The following is a 22,957-nucleotide window of genomic DNA, read 5'->3' as shown; positions in this document are numbered from 1 at the left end:
CGCACAGCGAGGTTCCCGATGCTGCAGGAGAAAGAGCCATGGGTCTTGGTTTTTTATTGTTCACTCAGGTTCTGAGCATGGGGGCTGGGGGGTGGATCTGATGTCACAGGGTTGAACTGTTGAGAGTTGGCTCTGAGGCACATCTTGCCCCTGCTGGTGATTCATATATCAGCTGTAGCTGCCTATGAAGTATCTAAGATATGGAATCTGTGTGAGGAGAATCAATTAGAAAGAACATTACCGTGGATAAGTAATTTGTTCTTCCTAGAAAGCCTCTTTAGTCCCACGATATCTGCAAATCTCGATGCCCACCTTAGGGAGACTCTACGTTTAACACCCCTTGCACACGCCAAACAGTTCTTCAAAGCGCGCAATCATCTGGATACAGTTCCTATATGGTCGTCTTACAGCACCCTTGTGTATTTTATCCTAATTATTCATGTGTGTTAAATTTGAATTAAGGTTTAGTGTCTCTGTCTTGGTAACCTTATTCTGTTCATCCTTAAACTGTTGCCATGATTTTCCCTTGTTTCAGGTTACTGGTAAGAAGCTGTTGGAAAAAGGGGACTTGAAGAGACGATACACAATTATTCCGTTAAACAAAATCTCTGCCAGGTGTTTAGGTCCTGACACTATTAGGGCAGCCAAAGGCTTGGTATGTATCTTTTTGTTTCAATATGTCAGCTCTTTGATAAAAACATAAAATGCAATTTTTTTGAAGAGGTCGGCCCCGTTTCCTAGAAGAGTTACAACTTATAATTGTTAGTTCACAGTTGTCCTTTGGAAGGGTAGCATCGCTGTTGGATGGTTTTCAAAGAGACTCAGAACTTCTACAACTTCTTATAATAGTATTTTTTTCTGTGACAGTGAGTGGAAATCGGTGTCAGGAGCCGCATAGAAATACATGGATTTCAGTAAATTGTTTAGATTGTTGTACACCGTGCTAACTGTAATTAAGGTCAATCAGTTACTTTACTAACATGTGTATTTTTTGTATTTATTTGAAAAACAGGGATGACAATTTCATTCAAAAATGACTGCCAGTTCCACATTTACAGATTACAGAAGCATTCCCATGAAGAGTGCCTGTACAGTAGTTGAGAACAAGTAGTGAGACGGTTTGTGGGTGTAAACAAATTGGGACATAGACCAATGACCAAACAAACAAAATGTATGTAAGAAAACAGACTTAAAAAAAGTAACATTAACCTAAAGGTACAAGTGCTTGAAACTAAAGAGTACTAATTAAATAAAATTACATTTTGTCACTGGAGGCAGTCGTGGTGTCGGGTAGAGTGAATGTAGGCGAGGGCATTGGGAGCTACTTCTTGAGCAAGTAAGTGATGCTTGAGTCGAGCTTTGAAGAATTCCACAGTTCTGCTGGTTTTGATTGTTCTGAGCAGTGGGTTCCAGTAGAGCGGGGCTAGCAGGGAAAAAGAGTGGAAGCGAGAAGCACATGCAGGGTATGGGATCAGGGTATCGGACGTGAGGTTGAGTGCAGAGGAGGATCTGGGGAAACGAGATGGAGGGTAAACTGAGATACAATCAGACGGGTACTGCAAGACTAATGGTAGCTTTGTAAACTAGGAGAAAGAACTTGAGAGTGGTCGTGCATAGAACTCTAACCAGCATGTTATCAGTCAGTAGAAGTTAGCCAGGCTCTGGGTAGATTGTAGAGAGTGCGGGTAGCAAAATTGGAGACTGTCTATAGGGTGAAAGGAGTAGAAGAAGGCCATTGAGTAGGGTTGAGCAGTTTGCTGACCACAAAAGTGGAGATCAGAGTTTTGTAGAGTGGTTTGTAAGAAAAGGACAACTTTTTCATATGTTGCGGTTAATACGAACAGCAGAGGGTAGTAGTGATGGATTGTTGCAGCCATAGTTAACTATCAAAGAGGACCCCAAGATTGTGAGCCTTCGGGTGACGGATCAAGAACGTCACGCAGGAATGAAATGGGGTAGGAGCCGGTAGGGTATGGATGTCATTGAAATCTGGATTAAAGAGGACATCCTTTTTTGAAGAGTTCGGCTTGAGGCCGCAGGCAATTCGTAATCTGTTCCAAGATGGCTGGGGTGAAGAAGGGAAAGAAGAGAAATATTTGTGTCAGCATCTAAAAGGTGTCCGTGAAAGGCAAAGGATGAGATGAGTCTTACTAGTGCAGCTGTATAGAGGGTGAAGAGCAGAGGTCCAGGGACTGATCCTTGGGCGATGCCGACAGGGAGAGGGGTGGGGTCAGAGATTTGATAGTTCCAAGTGATTTTATTGGATTGACATTCCAGGTAGTAGTTGATCCAGGCAAGAGCAGATTTGCAAAACTAAAGGTCCTGGGTGAGGAGAGAGGAGTGGTAGACTGTCCAAAGCGGAACAAAAGTCTTAAAGGAGGAGTATAGAATGGAGATTGGAGTTGTGAGCAATAGAGCGAATGTTGGAGACATGCACAAGTGCAGTCTCACTGGAGTGTTTACTATGAAAGCCAGATTGAAGTGGATCGCCAAGGCCATTATCCTCAATGTACTTGGTGATCTGATCGAAGACCACCCGTTCAAGGACTTTGAATAATGGTGAAGCAGAGAAACTGGACGATAGTTTGCTGGGACTTTTTGGGTCTGCAGAGTTTCTTCAATATGGGTAAGGGAGTTGGAGATTTGAAGGAGACAGGGAAGAGTTCAGCAGAGGGGAGAGTGAGCTAGAGCTCAGAGAGATAAGGGTAAGTGAGCAAGTGATTGAGACTGTGTTTGACCATTTGGGGAACGACAGGGTCGATTGATAGGAGCACAAGATGGGTTAGCACGGTGATGGATGATTGTTAATTCAATGCAAGAGGTAGGGGAGAAGAGGTAGGGGCAGAAGTTGACCGGAGGAGGGTTGAGAGTGAGGAAGGCTGCGAGTCGCACATTTTAGATCTTTTTAGGCATAGTAGTGAGCAGAAGTCATTAACACAAAGGGAGGAGGTGATGGAACTGGTTTGGGAGGTGTGAGCAAAGATTGGAGGGTAGGTGAACATTAGTGGGGGTGATTGCGAAGGGAGGAGATTGTGAAGTAGGAGGATTTGGCGGAGTCCAGTGCAGAGGTGAGGGCAACAAGAGTAGGCAACGTGCCCGTAATTTGCTACAGCGCAATACGTCACGGCACACGTTTGTTTTGAGGGTCATATTTTCAGAGGTGATTGAAAGCTGCGGACGGGAAGGTGTGAATGTTCGAGCAGGGTAGTGTTGGTCAAATGTAGGCCAAAGTGCATAGTGAAAGTGTGAGAAAGCGCTGTCAATGGAAGAGGCATGAATAGGGGGAAAAAGGGGAGAGCTGCATCAAGGTAAGGGGCAAGACCAGCCTGCCTGAATTTCCACTTGGTCATTGAAGAGGGGAGATGGGAAAATAGAAGGTTGAGGGATCAAGATGTTGAAGTGAAGAATTAAGTGATCAGAGGGAGACTAGGGCAATGGAGAGATCAGAGGAGGAGAATGAGTTGGAGAAAGACATGTTCAAGAGTTCTCACCAGAGTGAGTAGGCTGGTAATGGTGGAGAGTGGTCAGATGGGGAGGGATTTAAGTTTAAGGCAGGAGACTGCAGAGGACCTAGGAAGGTTACAGTCCCTTAACATGACAATGGGGATGTCTTTAGTGACTCCAAGGGGGATGGGCCAGATCAGGGAAGGATGAGTTGAGATGACCACCGGGTTGATAGAGAGCCAGAACAGTTGGAGGTGTAGGAGGAAAGAGTTGATGCCAGAGGGGGCAGTTTTGATGCCCTTACTGATGAGCTGCCCTTCCCAACAGGTCAGAGAGTGGGAGAAGGTAGCAGAGTCAGCGTGGAGGGCTGCTAGTGTAGGAGTAATGAGGGGGAGATCCAGGTGTCTATGATAACCAGAATTGAAGCTTAAGGGTGATAAACCAGTGGCCAGTGGTGTAGGAAGACTTGTTGCAGAGGGCAGACTACACATTGACTCATTAAACACAGTTTTTACTGTGATACCCCCAAAGGATATTTCAAAATCTCTGGAACTGAAACATTTCAGGGCTTTTGTGGTACCCCATAGATAGCAGTGGAATACCATTTTGATGTTCTAGTTGTATGTGACATTTCTTTAAGTAATGTGACCTTTTGTGATATTTTTTTGATGTAATAAGATTGTGATTTCTTTGAGATTTTATCCTGAATGTATCTGTAATTAGATTGTGATGTTACCTAGATTTGATTCTAAATGTCTGGTTTTGTAGGAGGGTGTACATGTTATTGACTTCTGTATAGCATTGCATTCATTTTAAATATCACATAACATTCATTTTTTTTTAAGAGATCCTAAATGCACTTTCTAGAAGAGATGTTACTCCATAAACACGGGTTTCCAGTGAAGAAAGATTAAAAGCAAAATAGGTTTGCTTTGCATTGTTAGAATAAAACTTTGATAATGTACTTAAAACTATATCTTTTTTTTTTGTATGTGGTTTTACAAAACAAATAACTATAGTCAGTTGCAGATGACACGGAAAGGTGGTCCATCAGTTACACCAGCATATTAGAAAATGGGATGCAAATATGCAGGTGGCCCTAGCCGGAGTCTTGACATTGCAACTCTTTACTAACTTTTCATTGCCAAGAAGAGATCTCTCCGCCCCCTTTCATTGATTGATAAATGCAGTGAGCACTTGAGCAGAATTCCCTTAGGCCTCTGGGTTTTGAAATGTTGATGGCTACACAGTTACTACTCTGAAGTTATTTTCCTACAGAGTGAAACTGCACTTAAGCTAGGAACCTTCTCTTGGTATAGCAAAACCTTGTCCTCTTGGAATTACAATAGATCTTATTCAATTAAATGGGCAATCTATTGGAAACCTGATTTACACATTTACTCTGCTCAATAGCTTCATGGTTCTTGGTCAATTGCTATTCACATCAATTCTGTTATTGGAGCAAACTCTCCACTAATTGTACACATTTGTAAAATAGTTTAAAGGTTTATTAGTACAATAATCTAAATTTAAAAAAAAATGTTCGGCCCATTTAGAAAATTAGACGCTTAATAAGTTGTATGTAGTATGTTAATGCATTGTCATTCAAACATGATTTGTTAGCAACACCCATTTAACTTGGCGTTGCAATGTGTACGCAACGGTAATGTGGAATACTGCATTTTTTCTTTATTTCAGGTTGGTGAGGACAATGTTCATATGGCACTTTCATTGGTTGGGTTTGAATCAGACCTGCGGAAGGCTATGGAATATGTGTTTGGAACAACGCTGGTTTGCGACAGTTTAGATAATGCCAAGAAAGTCACTTTTGATAAAAGGGTAATGACAAAAACGGTCACCCTTGGAGGTGATACATTTGATCCTCAGGGAACTCTGAGTGGAGGTAAATTTTGCTTTATTTTTTTCTGCTGTATGTAGAGTGAGAAGGGTAAATTATCAAGTAGATTCTCTCCCCAGATAACTTGGAGAAATAGATTTCTGATGTCATTGCAGTATTTTACAGTATGCTTACTTTTTTTTTCAAAACCTTTCAAATGTAAACCAAATTTCTAAATAAAATATATAGTCAATTACATATACTATATGATAAAAGGGCAGATATGTTTGTCCAAAGTCTTCCTGCCGCTTCACCTGGTATTGCTAGAGGAAGCTGTTGCCTTACGCATACAACAATAAGACTTCAAGGTCCTCTTCCAGGCAAACAAAATGTGTATTCAACAAGAGATACCACTTTAACAGCATACTTCAAGTTGCATACACTAAGAAAATATAGAAATTTAAAAAAACATATAAACAAATTGTTTGATTAAGCACTTTCTCTAACAAAGGAAGTAATTTTTACGTATGTATTATGTAATTCATTGAAATATTTCTTGGAATGTATTACATCAATAATATTCTTCATGTGCGTTTGAAACTTTATTTGACTTAAATTTACTTTATTTTATGATCTCATGTCTACTTCGAATCATGCTGCATGTGAATTGTGTTACTCTGATATCCCTCAGCATTATATATTTGTGTCCAAAACCTGTAAGTGGAATTCACGACAGTGAGGCACCGATAACATAATTGGCTGCATGTACTATGTTGAACTATCAACATATTTTGTGAGAATTTGTTTGAAGTTACTACTCCACGTAAAAGGAGCAAGATCCTTTACAAACATGTTTTTCTTTTAACATAAATGACGTTAAAATGCACCACATAATATCTTTACACTCTGAAAATGTCTTCATTTACGCACATTACCCCATGTACACGGCTTTTCCACTAGTATGTATATATTTCAATTGAAAACTCTGCTTTAATAAAATAATTTAAAGTTCTTAAAACTTTCCCTAACAGCTTAGATCATTTACTGATAAACTTGATCCAGGCAATTACTAAAGAGACCTGTTAGACATTCATTAAGCGATTCCAAAAAGATCTGAGGAAACAAACATATTGTGGACAAATACAGGAAACATGTTAATTCCTTAAGTTTCTCAACACCATAAAAGCAAGTGTTTTAAACTCTCAAGTTGGTCTTGTAAACTACAAAGAACACATTCTGGAGTCCTTAACTAATTTCCTTTGAGGACCCAAAACTGTCGGTGTGCAAAACTTGTTAAAACGGAATATCAAAAATAGATCTGTTTTTAGTACTAGGAAAACAATTGTCCTTATTTGGGTGACAAACTGAGCCATTTTCAGCCTTTCCATCAAAAAGGATTAATTATCCGAACTATAAACTGGAAACACCAAATAAATAAAAAGTTGCATTTCCTCAAGATCACAATCATTAAGTCTCCACTTAAAGTTTACAACTTTCCTAACATAAATGAATTAATACAGACTTTGCAGTATTAATCTGCATGTTTTTTCAATTTACACAAGATCCTGTAGATTTTAGATTGTGTTGTAATCCTATTGGACTAAAATCCAAACATACTGATATCCGCAAAAGCGAGCCACCCAACACTGAGATGGCCCAATTTAGGAGAGAATAAGGATTCTTTTTCCAATTCTTCATTCAGATCCAGTAAATACAAAATAAAATGAGCCAGGACACAACCCAGTCTCAAAGCACTAGGTCTGTTTCTTTTGACCGAGTACGGTTCACATTCAACCTCAACTGCATTTTTGTTTGGTTGGAACATAATTAACATTTGTAAAAGACTCTCCAGTATGCGCCACCATTTTAGCTTCCCCAATAACCGTAACCTATCCACATGGTTGAAGGAGGCCCGTAAACCTATACAAGCTGAATATACAGGTAGACTACCCTTCGACCATGCCTAACATTGTAGGTTAAACATCAAATTATTTCATTCCCCCCCCCACGGACTCTGACACTGGCTCTGCCCTTCCTGATCTTCAACACCCTGGACATCCTTGCCCCGGTCATGAGGATCTGCATGAAGTCTGCCTCCAAGCGCAACACCTGGTATGACTCCGACCTATCGTCTCTGAAATGCAAGTGCAGAGTTGCTGAAAGGAAGTGGCGGGTATCAGGCGCATCCTCTGACACTGTCCTGCCGCCTCCTCCAAAGGCAATACAGACTCTCCATCCGCTCGAAGAAGGGGGCCTATATCCAAGCACGCGTCTCTGGGGCCACTAACAACACGGGTGAACTGTTTAAAATATGCATGGAACTTGCCAAACCTACTGCAGTCTCCACTTCTCCCCTGCCTTCCCTGGCCCTACTTCACTTGCCTCCCACTTAACCAAATTTCGGGACACCCTGTCTTCACTCTCCTTTACTTCCACCTGCCCACTCAGCTCTCAAGTCTCCCTTGGCCCTCCTGTCCCCTCCCTCCCCCACAGCAATGGATGAGGTCTCTAGACAAGTCTGCTCTATGAAAGTCTCCTCCAAACAGGTGCAACCTCGCTCCTCCAGAGCTATCAAGGAAAACATGACCTCCCTTGCGCCAGCCTTGGACGATTTCTGTAATTTCTCCTTTGGCACTGGCTCCTTCCTGCAACCCCTCAAGCACTCTTGTGCATCCTCTCCTCAAAAAGCCCTGTGCCGACCCCTCCTGCCTGGCTAACTATCATCCTATATCCATTATCCCCTTCCTGGGCAAACTCCTGGAGAAGCTGGTCTTCTCACAACTGATCCAACACACTGAATCTGTTGGTTGTCTTCACAACCACCAGTCTGGCTTCAGAGCAGCCAGAGGACAGAAAATGCTCTATTGACCACCCACCAAAGACTTGCTCTCAAATCTTGATTCCAACTCCCCATCCGTTCTTATCCTTCTGGGTCTTTTTTCTGCCTTCAATACGGTCAATCATGCCACCCTGCCAAATTGGCTCTGTGACACCCTTGGCATCACGGGCCGGGCACTGGACTGGTTGACCTCATTCTTCTCTGACCGACTTTCCCAGGTTCAACTGGGCCCTTTTCTCGCTCACACTTCCCTCCTGGCCTATCCTCTCGTTGGGGCTCTTCAACATCTACCTTGCCCCTCAGGCCCATCTGATGATCTCTTTCTCTCCTCACTTGCAGTGTTATACAGACGACACAGCTCTCCTTCAAGATTCCCTCTACTGCCTTTTGCTCCTCTCCCATCCCTGATTGCCTGGCTGCTTTCAGGCATGGTGTGCTGCCAATGATCTCTGCCTTAATGCCAGCAAGACAGAGATCCTTCTCATTGGGACCCCAGCTCCCGCCTTCCCTCCTTCCGTCTGGCCGCCCTCTATGGCTCCCCTTCCCTCACCCACCTGTGAGGCAAAAAACCTTGGTGTCATCTTTGACTTCTCTCTCATTCTCTCCTCACATCGCGGCCCTTGCCAAGGAGGCCCACTATAAGCTGCACCTCCTCAGAGGAATTCTCCCTTTCCTCACCTTCCCCCAGAAACTCCATGTCTCCAGAGCTATGGTCCTCTCTAGGCTGGACTACTGCAACAGCCTCTTCCTCAATCTTTCTTTATCCTCTCTTTGCCCCTTCACCTGATCCAGAATAGGACTGCAAGACTTATCCTTGGCCTCAAGCCCAGGGACCGCATCTCTCATCTCTCCACTGGCTCCCGGTTGCTGCTAGGATCAAGTTCATGACCCTTTGCCTCATCCACAAGGCTTTCTGGGTCCTGGCACCACGCTACAGCCAACTGTCTCTCCCTAAATACCTCCCTGCTCGAACCCTTCGGTCTTCTAGCTCCAACTCTCTGCAGAGCAGACGCCTCGTTAAGCTGAGACTGGGGGGTAGAGCTCCGCCACACAAGCCTCCCTCTTTAATGGTCTCCCTGTGCCTAAGGCTTGAGCTGGATCTCCTAAAGTTCCAGAAGCTCCTTAAGACCCTCATTTTCTCGTCTCCCCCCCCCCCCCAACCCAGCCCAGTCAACACCCTCCTCACACTTAGCATGTGGACCCTCACCCCCTGCACACCATGCATTCCCTACACTTGCCCTTCCGGTTTCCCCTTAGCTCTCGCCTAGCCTTGGTGACCCCCCCTACCCTCCAACCTCCTTTCACTTGCACTCTCTCCTCTTTACCCTGCACTTCCCTTCCCACCCTAGCACTTCGCACAGACTGGCACTGCCCCTTCGCACTTCTTGTTACTGCACTTGCACGATCTAAATGTCACATGGTCTAGTAGGATCGTTATTGTTATCTTTCTCTCTTGTTCCCGGCCCCCAACCCCCTTTTGTCTTGTGGTGCCTTGAAACACCATTTGTTGTATATGCGCCTTACAAATATCCAATAAATAAATAAAATGTGAAGGTTTACGATTAATAAGCCAGTTTTTATAGTTTTGTTTCAATGTAACGTTTACGTTCGAATTGTTTTTCAGAATCAACCCTGTGGGAAGATTCTGAGAGTCAACCCGTTTTTGATGAACGGGGACAAAAACTAATGCGTAGCTAAACTCTATCTGGGTAGTGTGATGCTCAGCAAAGCTTGGGCTTAGCAGGGCATGAGAATGGTGAACGGTTCATTTAAGCGCACACAGAATTTTTCCACCCGCCCCTCCTAGACTGGGAACCCCACTCTTGCAGAATCCCAGGACATGACTCCCAAGAACTTCCCATCTTGTAAGGGTATCCCCTCAGCCCCTTCAGACCAAAAAACAACCTATGAACTTGCACTGTAAATAATACCCCTTCCTCGGGGGCGTGGCCAGCTAGCCATGCAGTAGGACGTGTCCCGGAGCTGCTCCTATGGATCCGAGATCGATCCGATGAAACACACGCTCAAAATGACTTACGGTGCTTAAGAATAGAAGCAGGGACGTCGGAACGTGTGCTCTATATTGACTGAATATTGCAAACAAATCGGAGGCTTCATTGATGAAAAAGAAACGTTATCCGGATGCGGCTGCACCGAAAGACTGGGGCACAAGATGGCGGCTAACAAAGGACCCGAGCCTAATGACCCGAGCGGTGGACGGTGAAGACTGGAGGAAGGGATTGTGGAGTGTGCGGCCGGCCGCGCGAAGAAACACATTGCAGAGCCCTTTGTTGTATTGGTTACAAAAGCACATGCACCGTGGACACAGCGTTCACGGTGCAGAGGGGGCTGAGAGCGGCGGCGGCAGGCATTAGAAAGAAAACGAAGTGTCCCAGGCGGCTACAATTGTAGCATCGAGGGAGCCGTCCGGGGCTCCCTGAGGCACTGGCGGACCCAGCGCAGATTGCTGGGAGCGCCTCTGCGGCGTGCGAACAGCGGCCGATGAAGAGGATACATTGTTTAAAGCACAAGGAACTGCTTTTGTGCTGGAGCCAACGTGATCTCACTGCTCCCAGACGACAGACATTGCCGGGCTGGAGCGGATGCAGCGGAACATTGTTGCACCTCTAAATGCAAGGCTTAGGAGGCGATACCATTGCCCACATGAACTAAGGGTAGAGACTGGGTGCTGAAGGCGAGCTGGGCATGAATAAAAGATGTTAAGGAACGCATGTAATACATAATAACAAACGCCCTTGGTGTGCAGTGGAACTTTAAGTTTTAACTTGAATGCAGCCCTTTTGCAAGGATAGTTGGGTGCTGTGTTCCTATGGGAAGCTAAGATACTTTAGCACCTGGAGTGCGCCGGACGACTGCCCTTCGCTGTAAGGGGGCCTGGGAACCGTATCACCACAAAGGGTAGGGAGAGCACCCATAACCTGCATGAGGAGACAGGTGGAGCACCCAGGCACTGCCAGGTAACGCAGATATAAGGGCGTGCTGCCATTACTGTAGTAGGAGCAGTCCATGTGCTGGCGCCTCCTGGATAGTTGCCGGATGCCATGATAGTTGACAGGTGGCAGGCATTGAAGGGTACAGACAGCATCAAACATATCTACTGACGCGCAGGAGGAGGAGCACCCAGTGATCCAAGGAACAAACAAGGAGAGGCCGACCACAGCAGCCAGAGGAGATACGTGGGAGGATGCGACCCACTCGAGGATTTTGGAGAAGTTGCCAAGTCTGCATGACACAGGGGGGACTACAACCAGGAAAAAGTAGTGGCGTGAAGAACACGAGGAGCCCAAGAGATGGGTGGTCACGCTGATAGCTCAAATTAGTCGCCAGGGAGCAGTAAGTTAATTAGAAACGTGGGAGGACACAGCCCACCCGAAGACACAGCGTCACAAATACGAACTTATACGGGGGCTTCTCATGGACAACTACCCTGGGCCTGGAGTGACACTCTGGTGTTACACAGAGAGGCAGGGTTGATATGCCACAGACCAAGTAACCTTAGATACATAACGGAGATTGCAAGATGGCGGGACGAGGAACCGTTAGCAAGAGCAAAAACAAACCATACACGATGGAAGCATTTGCTAAGACGCAGCAGTCTCCTGCGGCGACAACGCACAGCGATGCGACAGCACCGGCGGAGAGCACCCCAGTGGCTGAAAACCACCAGATACTAGCGGCTATAACGGGGCTGAGAGACTCGTGGGGGGTGGCGATGGCAGACCTGCGTACTTCTTTGGAGGCTAAAATAGATGCTGTAGGCATAGCAGTCACCCTACTGCGACAAGATGTTAGAATGCTGGCAGAGAGAACGAGCAGCCTGGAAAGTGTGGTGAAAACCAACACAGACACTAGCAACACAAAAGAGGTACATATATTGAAGCAACAGGTGGCCAACTTGGAGAAACGCGCCGAGGAAGCGGAAGGGAGGGCACGAAGGAACAATATCCGCATGGTCAGACTGCCGGAGGGGGAGGAAGGCCAAGACCCTACAGACTATGTGGAGAACTTGATCTTGCAGGAAATTGAAGCTGACAAACTCTCGCAGAGATTCACGGTGGAGCGAGCACATAGAGCCCTCATGAGGAAACCGAAGCCTGGGGCCCCTCCTCGTGCGATAATTGCCAAGATACTGAAATATAAAGATTGCGAGAAGATTTTGGAGTATTTCCGCAAAGGGGGAACGATCGAAAGGGCCTCAAGCACCATCACAGCGTATCCTGACTACACAATGTTGGTCCAGAGGCAACGGTACAGCTATGTGGCAATCAAGAGGAGATTACGCATGGCCGGAATCAAGTACATGCTCCTGTACCAGTGTTTCACAAAAGTAGAATGTTCTTTTTTGACACCCCAGAGGAAGCAGCGGCATGGCTGGATCTACAGGGTTGCCCGGAACGAGATGCGGAGAAGGCCCATGAGGAGCACGATAAGTGATGGGGATATTATATGCATATCGAAATGGGGGAGAGCGGGTACCCCAGTAGAGACTATGATAGTGATAAGATAAACGGGTGTGACCGAGTAATGCTGACTTTGGCTGGATGTCTTTGATTTTGTTGAACTTAAAGGACTGGAATATAGAAGATTGAATATATAAGTGAATTAATCAGCTATGTGTGGTTGAATTAAAGCGAAACGGGAGCGGCAGGCCAACGGCGCCCTATCCCCTAGTAGTAGTAGTCGCAGGATAGCCATAAGGGCGACCTCACCCTGCTGAGCTTCGAGTAAAGGCTAATGCCAGAAAGGGCTAGATGTGGGGGTGCCTGAGATCCAGGGATGGAGCTGGGCGACGGGGGGACAAAGGGGGGGATTGTTATGTTGGGGATGGGAAGGGAGGGGGACTGGGGAGTTTGGTGTGTTTTTGGTTAAGGGGTGTTTAAACTGGGGAACAAGCCTATACAGAAGGGAATGGAACTTAGATTTAGACTGCACCTGTGGGAGGTGGAATGGAACTTGGAGAAGCCATGGGGGACCTTAAAATAGTAACATGGAATGTAAGGGGGCTAAATAGTTACCTCAAGAGAAATACGGTGATGTTGTACCTGCGGAGGCAAAAAATAGACATTGCACTGCTACAAGAGACGCACCTGACACGGGAGAAAATGGATTCGATTGCTAGGGGGTGATGGTGAGCTCCTCATAGTCTGCCTATGCCAGCAGAGTGCTTATTTGGGTGGCGCCACATGTCCCATTCCAACGGTTACATGAGGTGGCTGAGACAGACGGGAAGATGGTAATATTGAGGAGACTGGTGGAAAATTGGGAGATAAGCATAGTAAATAAGTACGCCCCGAACCAGAACACAGCGGCGTATATCAGAACATTGTGTACTAATCTGAGCGCGCGTGTGGGGAGCACGGTGATTTGGGAGGGGACTTTAACTGCGTACTTAACCCAAGGGTGGATAGATCGGTTGGAAAGATGGATAGACCTGCCCCTGCTGCTAAAGCGCTGCAGACATTGCTTGGTGACTTTGGTCTAGAGGATGCATGGAGAATGAGACACCCCCAGGAGAGGCAATATTCGCATTATTCTGCCCCGCAGCAGTTACACACGAGGTTGGACTATGCCTTTACTACACCTGACGTGGTAGCGGAGATAACACAAATAGAATATAAAGCAAGGGTTCTTTCAGACCACTCGCCCCTGAATCTTGGATGGCAATGCTGCCCCCCGAGTGCGAGGATTCCGACATGGCGCCTGCGAGCAGAGGCACTGAGAGACCCCTTTTTTAGGGGGGACATGAGGGAGGAGATTGTAAACTTTTTCGAGACGAATACTGGGAGTGTGGATTCGGCAGGAACACTGTGGGAGGCCTTTAAAGTCGTGATGAGAGGGGTAGCCATAGCAAAATCTAAAGGACTACAAGGTGGGATTTTAGCTGATCTACGAGAGACGGAGCAGAAACTGGAGGAGGCCTTAAGAGGCGAAGATGGCACTAAAGAGAAATTAGAACTGATACTTATGCTACAGCAGAAATGCGCAGAGCTCTGGGATAGACTGTGTAACCTCAATTATAAAAAAATATGTAGAGACAGCATGCGGGTGGGGATAAGCCAGGACGACTCTTGGCGTGGTTATATAAGAGCGAAACCCCCAGAGTAACGATCAGGACCATAACCAGGGAAGACGGTAGTGTAGCGGACACCCAAGAGGAAGTTAACCAAGAGATATTATATGGAGACGATGGTAAGAGCAGTCGTGCTATGATAATAGAAACATTTGAGAATATAGGGTTGCCCAAGATAAGTGAGGAGGAAAGAGAGGAGTTAGATGCACCAATTACCCTAGAAGAACTGGGGGAGGTGGTGAGACAGTTGCCTACTAGCAAGACTCCAGGGGCAGATGGGCTCCCAAGTGAATTTTATAAAGTATACATGGAGGAGGTATTTCCGCCACTGTTACAAATGTTGGATGAAGCGTTTGAGATGGGAAGTTTACCAGAGTCACTGAGAGAAGCGATAATACCGCTCCCCAAACCTAATAAGCCTGGGCAAAGCTGCAGCTCATATCGTCCCTTGTCGATGCTGAATCAGGACAGCAAGATACTGACGGCTGTCCTGGCAAATAGATTAAAAAAGGTTATCTGATCAGACGGGTTATGTCCCAAACAGGAACATCTCTAATAATCATAGACGACTCCAACAAATTGAGAGTGGTAGCGAAATAAAAGCCTTCGATTCGGTCAAGTGGCCATGCTTGATGGCGGCCCTAGAAGGCTATGGGTTGGGGCCTGAATATGTACGGTGGGTGAAAATACTGTATAGGGAACCGCTGGCTAGAGTTAAGACGGGATCGGTGATATCGGAAAGGTGGCAGCTCAGCAAGGGCACCAGACAGGGTTGTCCGTGGTCTCCAATGCTCTACATACTGGCCCTGGAACCTCTAGCAATATATCTGAGACAACAATATGATACCATAGGCATTGAGGTGAAAGGGGAATGACATCTGATCTCCCTATACGCGGATGATATGTTACTATACTTGAGGCACCCGGAGGAAAACCTCCAATACATTCTAGAGGTAATGGAGAGATATGCGGGCTTTTCTGTTATAGCGGTGAACCCCCAGAAGTCGAGAATGTTCCCACTGGGTGGGTACAAGGTGATCCCAGTGGAGCGGTTACCCGTATTGCAGGTGCCATGGGCGATCAGAACTTTTCGATACTTGGGGATAGACATATACCACAGAGTGGAAAAGGAGCATAGGTACAACACGGAGGTGGCCATTAAAAAAATTGCATCCGATTTTGGGTGAGGTTGCCCTTAGCAATGATGGGGCGGGGAGCAATGTTCAAGATGGTGGTCTTGCCTAGGCTCCTGCACTACTTTGGGAACATACCAAATCTGATACCTAAGAAGTTCTTCATCAAACGGTATGTGCAGGGATTTCCTGTGGCATGGCACGCGGAACAGAGTGGCACTATGGAAGCTACAGAATTTCTATGAAAAAGGGGGGATAAAATTGCCCAATTATGAGGTTTATTATGTGGCGACCCAACTGCAGTATGTTGCCAAATGGCTCTCGGATGAAGAGACCTCTGAATCCAGGCTGTTTGGGCAAGATTGCACAGCTTTGTACTTGAAAGAGATGATGTGGGTACCCAAGGCAGAAATGAAAGGGCGCTCCAAGATGATGATGCTGGGGTGGAAGATATGGCGTAGGGCATGTCAGATGATGGAGAACCCATCTCCATGCTCTCCGCATGTGCCACTGGTTGCATTAACTGGGGCAGACAAACAGCTAAGAATGATAATTAGAAACCACTGGGAACGGGCTGGGCTAGTAACAATGGGTGATATTTGGCGGGAGGGCTCTATTAACCCATTTGAGGGGCTGCGGGATGAAACTGGGTTGCATGCGGGCCAGTATATTACATACCACAGAATGGGGCAGAGTTAAGAGAGTATGGCCTGAAACTGTGCTGGAGGAAGAACCAGATGCCACCACAGATATGATCTATGACATAGCAGAAGGGGGACATGAGATATCCAGATTACATGAGATGTTGATGCTTAAAGTGGGGAAGGAGGTCACACAGTTGAGACTAGATTGGGAAACGGAAGGAGGAGCCCCGATGGAGGATGGGATGTGGGAACGGGCTCAGGGTTTCACAAGAAGGCGTCTAGAAATGCAAGATTGAAACAGATACAACTGTATATCACGCACAGGGCATACATGACACCCCAAAGGCTATCGAGGTTCAAGAATGTAGGATGGCTGGCATGCCCCAAGTGTGATGAGGAGAATGCGGGCATGGTGCATATGTTCTGGTCATGCCCGGTCATTGAACGCTTTTGGAGCGGAAACTGGCAGAGAAGGGGGTTAAGATAGTAGTGGACACTGTGTGGGCTTGTTTGTTGGGGGGGTTCCCAAGCTCACAGAAGCTAAAGCATGTGAGCAAACTGAAAGATCTGGCATATGTGCTTGCAAAGAGAAGAATCTCCATGGGGTGGAAGGCATGCCATAGACCGAGAGTGGAGGTGTGGTGGAAAGACTTGCAGGAATGGGCGGAGGCAGAAACTATAGTATGGCAAGAAGCGAGCAATGCTGGGGGGGGTGGGGGAGGAGGAGACGAGAGTCCCTGATGGCCTGGATATTATTGATAGCAGAGCTGTTTGGGTCAAACCGAGACCCAGCTGAACCCATGGAAGGAGAGACCCTGCCACAGGACGCAGATACGGAATGTGTACAGTGATAGGCTCGAAAGGGGGGGTGGGATATGGGAAGCAGTGACTGGAAGTAACAATGTATAATGGGTCTGTTGATATATGCACTGCCTGTTTGGTTTGTATGGTTCGGTTGGAATTTAATTTAAAAAATTTAATAAATAAAAAAATAACGTCCTACCCCTTCCTCCCCTCCTTCCTTTGTATATTTTCGCCCAGTCGTCCTCTATCTCCTCCCCACCACGTCGACCCAGTATCTCTGGAAAGTTTGTCTCTCTGCCAGTGCCGACAGGTTCATAGCCTTACACAGTCTAGATAGAATGCCTTTCCTCGTAATTGATTGGGCTAGGGCCTTCTCAAAGACGGTAAGCTCCTTTGCCATCGAGCCTCTTCATTCTGGGTTAGTCAGCGTGCCCTTCACTCTATATTCAAAGACTGAGATTGCATCCCTCCCCAGCACCTCCTGGACCGTGTTCATGTCAAGGAACGCCCCTTCCTTAAATAATTGACCCACCCTTTCAAGTCCCAGGTCTGACCATCTCTCTGAATGTTGCAGTCCCAGACTCCCCAGGTTCAACCGGGGGGGGGGGCCCAAACCGAGGACAATGGTGAAGGCCAAGATGAACATACACAGTTGATCCCATTATCCTTCCAGATTGTCCAGAGAACCCCCAGTGTGGGGTGAGATTGTAAAATGCTCGAACGGATCTGAGGGGCCCAGAGGTAGTCCCTGACCTTCAATGAGTGTGCCACCAGGTCCTCAAGCTATGCCCAATACATTTGAGTTTCCTCCCTCATATTATCCCTCATTATTCGCAATTGAGTGGCTTTGTAATAGTCGTAAATCAGGGAAACCAAACCCGCCTCTATCTCTCGGAAGTGTCAGGGTTGCCATCTTCACTCTGTGTCTTATTCTGATGGATCAATCTGCGGAAATTCTCCCACTAGGTCGAGAAAAAACCTTTCGAGATGTTTCACAATGGAGGTAAATAAATATAGAATGCAGGGGGCGGGGGGTCACATTAATTTGACTGAGTTCATACCTGATACCACGTCAATATTAGTGCGGTCCATCTTTTCAAATAATCTTTGAGCTGTTCCAAAAAGGGGTCGAAATTTAATCTATCTCTTCCAGATCTCTTGTATTTTATTTTAAAATGTTTGTTATTAATATGGTTGCAGCAGTCATCAAAAAAAAGTGACAATACAGCACATGATTAAGCATATGACTGAATACAAATGTGATAAATCAAATTTAAGTAAGAATAGTAACTCTCCAATCATGTTAACTGGGCTCTCATACAAAGTAATAGAAATAATGATTATAGTGACGGCAGTGCATCATCTTGGATTCTGCAAGGTGGGAAACTGGGTGACAATGGTATTGGTTGAGGTCAGGAACGCGGGGGGGGTGGAGATGCAGGGAACTCTGTTACACCTAATGAACAGGTAGTGGGGTGTTCACGGTGGCTTGTCCGATGGGTGGAGCATGTTGAAGGAAAGCGTTTTCCAAGATTCATAGGTGTCCCCAAGGGTCTCATCCAAACAATGTAGTGATCTAGCCCACATCCTAGACTGCGCTTCACTCCAGATTTCAAATTCGCTGTACCACTGTTTGTATTGTTGCGCCCCCCCCCCCCCCCGCCGACTTCCGGGAAATGTACCACTGTTTGTATTGTTGCGCCCCCCCCCCGCCGACTTCCGGGAAATGGCAATGTGACGTTTAGCGAGAATGCAAGCTAAATCCATAAATCTAATGATATACTTATATTTGCCTTTTCTGGGCTATGCGCCAAGGAGGCATTCCATCGGGCCCCAGCTGTATCTAATTACACGCGCCACTTTGCAAGCCTGTTTGATTCGGGACCAAAAGCCATGCAATTTTGCACATTAACAAAACATGTGGATTAGCTCTGCGTCTTTTTGATGGCACCATGGACAGGTCAAGTGTTTTTGTTGGTTAAATTTGGCGACTCTGCTAGGGGTCATGTATGTGCGATGACTGAGTAAATTTATTTGGACTAGTTTGAAACGAGCATTTCGGGACACATTTTTAGGAAAACTGAGCATTTGTTCCCACTCCTGTCCCGTAATTACAGTTCCCAGGTCTTATTCCCATCGCATCTTCAATTTTGGACCCAGGGGGTTAGGCCGGGTCACCAAACAACTATATAATAGACACCAACTTCCAGCCATCCTCTAGGGCATACCTTAGTGCCAGTAGTGCAGTCTCTTCCGGCTCAACAGTTCACTCGCACCATTTACGTCTCACCACACCCACCACTTTCATGTACCCTAGGAATTACCCCTTCGCAGGCCAGTTTGTTGGGCCAGGCTATATAAGTCGTTAAATGTACAGTTTTCGTACATGTCTCCCCACGTAGATACCCCATTTCTCCCAGCATCTTGCGACCTTAAGGTCATCCCTATTTGTACATGCATCATCCAATCGGGACATTTGGTGAATAAGGATAAGGTATCCAAAGTAGTTTTAATGCCCTGGACCATATCTTCCTGCCCAGTTCCACTAGCAACGGTAGGGTATTCATGCAGTTGGCCGAGAGTCACAGCATGTCATTATGTTGGGCTGGGACCACCAAATGTTTGAGCAGCAGCATTTCAGAGGTGATATCGTCTGATAACCATTTCGCTACAAAGCTTAGTTGGGCTACCAGGTAGTAATTCTCTAACTTAAGTAGCTGCACACTGCCTTCCTTATAAGGCAGGAATAGTACTGTAAGAGAAAGCTTGTGTCTGGTTGTGCCCCACAGGAACCTTCTAATCAATGTGTCTTAACAGGTGAAAGAAGGATGCCTTAATGTAGTAATGGACGTTTGTGAAATAATACAGAAGTCTACGGAGGACAATCATTTTAACAATTACTACTCTATCTAAGAGAGCAGTAATTGGGACCAAAAGGACACAGAGTATTGTGGGTATGTGCGTCTACTGGTGTATGCATGACTTGGACGTCCAGATATTTAAAGGCGCACACCGCCCACAGGAGCCCCAGGTCAGGTAAAACGGCTTCACCCACTCCACGAAGGCCGACTGGAGGAAAAAGACAGGACTTCCTTCTGTTGAAAGACATCCCGGAAAGTGTTGCAAAGTTGTCCAATACGTCCAGGACCATTGCTAGGTTGTGTTGTGGTTCACACAAGTAGAGCAAGACCTCGTCCGCATATAGTTTAGTTTATTCATTTGTAGTGCGCACCAGACCCGAGGGTATTGAGGGTGCAGGAGCAGCAAGGTTATTCAAAGCTTGGTTACAGGTTGCTTATGCATTACAGTTACGGTTATAATTACAGTACATATTGCATTTACTGTAGGCAAAGGGTTTACAAAAATGTACAGGTAAGGCAGGAAGTGTACAAATTTACAAAGAGTATATTTACAAGTTGTGCAGCGTGTGGTGGGCTGGATAGTGTTAGTGGTCATTGGTTTTTATCCAGTGGATATAGTTGCGTCTGAAGTGTGTGTAAGTTTGTGGTGTCCTTAGGGAAGGTGGTAGGGAGTTCCAGTGTTGGGCTGCTTTCACCTGGAAGCTGTTGCCACCCATTTTGGTGCGCTTGAATCTGGGAACTATGAGCAGGTTTCCATTGGAGGTTCTGGAAGGTCTATTGGTGATGTATTTGCTTATTCTATCGACTAGGTACTGGGGGGCTGCGTTGGTGAGGCATTTGTGTGTAAGTGAGGCTACTTTGAGCAAAATTTTGTCTGTGGTGTTGAGCCAATTATGGGATCTCCTAGTGTCAGAGATGTGTTTTCTTTTAGGGATACTGAGCGCGGCTCTAAGGGCGTTGTTTTGTAGCGTCTGTATTTTGTTAGTGACCTGTTTACCAGCTCCTAGGTAGAGGGCATTGCAGTAGTCCAGTTTTGATAATACCAGGGCTCTGGCTAACGTGATGCAGCTCTGGGTGGATAAGAAGGGTTTGGCTGCTCTTATCAGCTTACATGTGTAGGCTGTAGAGGAAGCCGTAGAGCTGACCTGTTTATGGAAGGAGAGGGAGGAGGCGATGTATATAACTAGGGTTTTCACTTCTTTGGCTACCTTAATCGGGTTCCCGTCTATAATGAAGCTGGTGTAGTTGTGGTCCAGTTTGGTTAGGTTCATGGTGGAACCGAGGATGAGGAGTTTGGTCTTGTCATCATTCAGGCATAGACTGTGAGAAGCCATCCATGCCTGGATGATGAGGTACACCTTGTTCACCAAGGCCAAATTATGGTTGTAACTCCTGTCAACGGGATAAGGATCTGCGTACCATTAGTGTAGGTGATACCCAGACCATCTAGATCATCAAACAAGGGCTTTGTGAACACGTTGTACAGTGTGGGGGAGACGCATGAGCCTTGAGGGACTCCACATGTGATGGGGATAGGGTCGACGGCAGCAGAGGTAGAGAAGACCCGCATGGATCTATTGCTGAGGAATGACTCGATCCAGCCGATAGCTTCTAGGGAGAAGTGGGCGGCTGAGTCTAGGTGATTGCATAAGATCTTGTGGTCACCTAGGTCGAATGCCGCAGAGAGGTCCAGGAGAAGTAGTAGGGCAGTTTTCCCATTGTCTCTAAGGGTGTCAATTTGGGCTTTCAGGTCAATAAGGGCCGTTTCTGTACCGTGTTGGGGTCTGAAGCCTGATTGCCGAATTCCTAGGAGATGGTTGTTTTCCAGGTGTTTTTGGATTTGTTGGTAGGCTGTCTTTCTAATATCTTGAGTAGGAATGGGACGGTGGTAATAGGTCTGTAGTTGGTTGGGATGGAGGGGTCAAGGGAGGGCTTTTTGAGAAGGGGGAGGACCTAGGACTCTTTGAGGTTACTGGGGACGGTACCTGTGGCAAAGGAGGCATTAATGAGTTTGGTGATGAATGGCGAGAGGTCTCTTGCCGCGTCTTTGATGATTTGTGGGGGGCAAAGTTCGCCCTGACAGAGGGATTAAGGCTGAGAATGATTTTTTCCACCTCCAGAGTGGCGACTTTGGTAAAGTTGAAGCGAGAGGGGTTGGATAGGGGGAGTTGGGGTGTGGGGCGGTATTAGTGGGGTTAGTTGGTTTGGCTAGGGATTCTTTCTTTTTGATTTTAGTTTGAAGGCCTGTGACTTTATTGTTTAGGGCGTTTTGGACGCTAGTGCACCATTGTTTGTCCTTCACGCAGGTGTTGGGGGTGAGCACCGGTGTTTCCAGTTCTTTAATGATCGTAAACAGCTCTTTGGTGCTTGAATTGGATTGTGCAGTTCTCTGGTTGTAGGACTCTTGTTTGGCAGCTATGATTTCTTTTTTATAGTTGGATGTTAATTCATTAAGCACTGTCTTGTTGTGGTCTGTGGGACACTGTCTCCAGGCGTGTTCCAATTTGCGTTTTTCTAATCTAAGAGCTTTAAGGTGGCAGGAGAACCATTGGTTGAGGTGTTTTTTCGGTTTACATTTTTAGTTTCAGTGGGGCAATGGTGTCTAAGGCTGTGCGCATGGTTTTGTTATAGCTTTCTACCAGGTCAAAGGGGTTGGAGGTAGCAGGGGGTTGGTTAAGAGTTGGGAGGATGGGAGGGATTGGTTTTTCCACACTGATATTTTTCTTACTTCTTGTGGGGATGGCTATGGCTAGCGCATTATTGGTGGTGGGGCTCGAAGCTTCGAGTGTGAATGAGAGGAGATGGTGATCGGACCATGGTTGGGGGGAGTTATTGGTGATGGTGGCCGTGCAGTTAGTCTGCTACCCAGTCAAGGGTTCTCCCTTTGTTATGGGTGGGGCCAGATACTTTTTGGGTAAAGCCTAGTTCAGATAGAGTGTTGTTGATGAGGGTGGCCTGGTGGTCTTTGGGGTCTTTGAAGCCTAGGTTAAAGTCCCCTAGGAGGAGGCATTGAGAGGAGTTTTTTAGGTTGTTGGTGTGGATGGTGTTGAGGTCTTCCTCGGAGGGACCCAAGGGTCCAGGCGGTCTGTAGTAAGTGAATGGATAAAGTTTGGGACTTGGCAGTAGGCAGTTCAGCTGCGAGTGATTCACATGATGGGAGGTGCGAGGGGGAGTCGAATGTTGAGGTGAGTTTTGGCAATTACGGCAAGGCCCCCGCCTCTGGAATCTGTTCTGTCCACTATAGCGACACTAAGTGTCTAGAACCACCCACCATAATCCCTGCATCCAAGTATTCTTGGCGCAG

General features: G+C 46.4%; 1 protein-coding gene across 1 annotated transcript in view; it reads left to right on the top strand.

The window, feature by feature from the left end:
* SMC2 (structural maintenance of chromosomes 2) overlaps positions 1–22,957 on the top strand; it is a 938,385-nt gene that overhangs the window by 487,820 nt on the left and 427,608 nt on the right. The window contains exons 14-15 of the mRNA XM_069630781.1: positions 536–655; positions 5,143–5,347. Coding sequence (XP_069486882.1) covers positions 536–655; positions 5,143–5,347 — 325 coding nt within the window. The remainder of the gene's footprint in view (positions 1–535; positions 656–5,142; positions 5,348–22,957) is intronic.

The sequence above is a fragment of the Ambystoma mexicanum genome, chromosome 6q, assembly GCF_040938575.1.
Source record: "Ambystoma mexicanum isolate Mex_15411 chromosome 6q, UKY_AmexF1_1, whole genome shotgun sequence".
NCBI classification, from domain to species: Eukaryota; Metazoa; Chordata; class Amphibia; order Caudata; family Ambystomatidae; genus Ambystoma; species Ambystoma mexicanum.
This window is presented reverse-complemented; position numbering and strand designations above follow the sequence as displayed.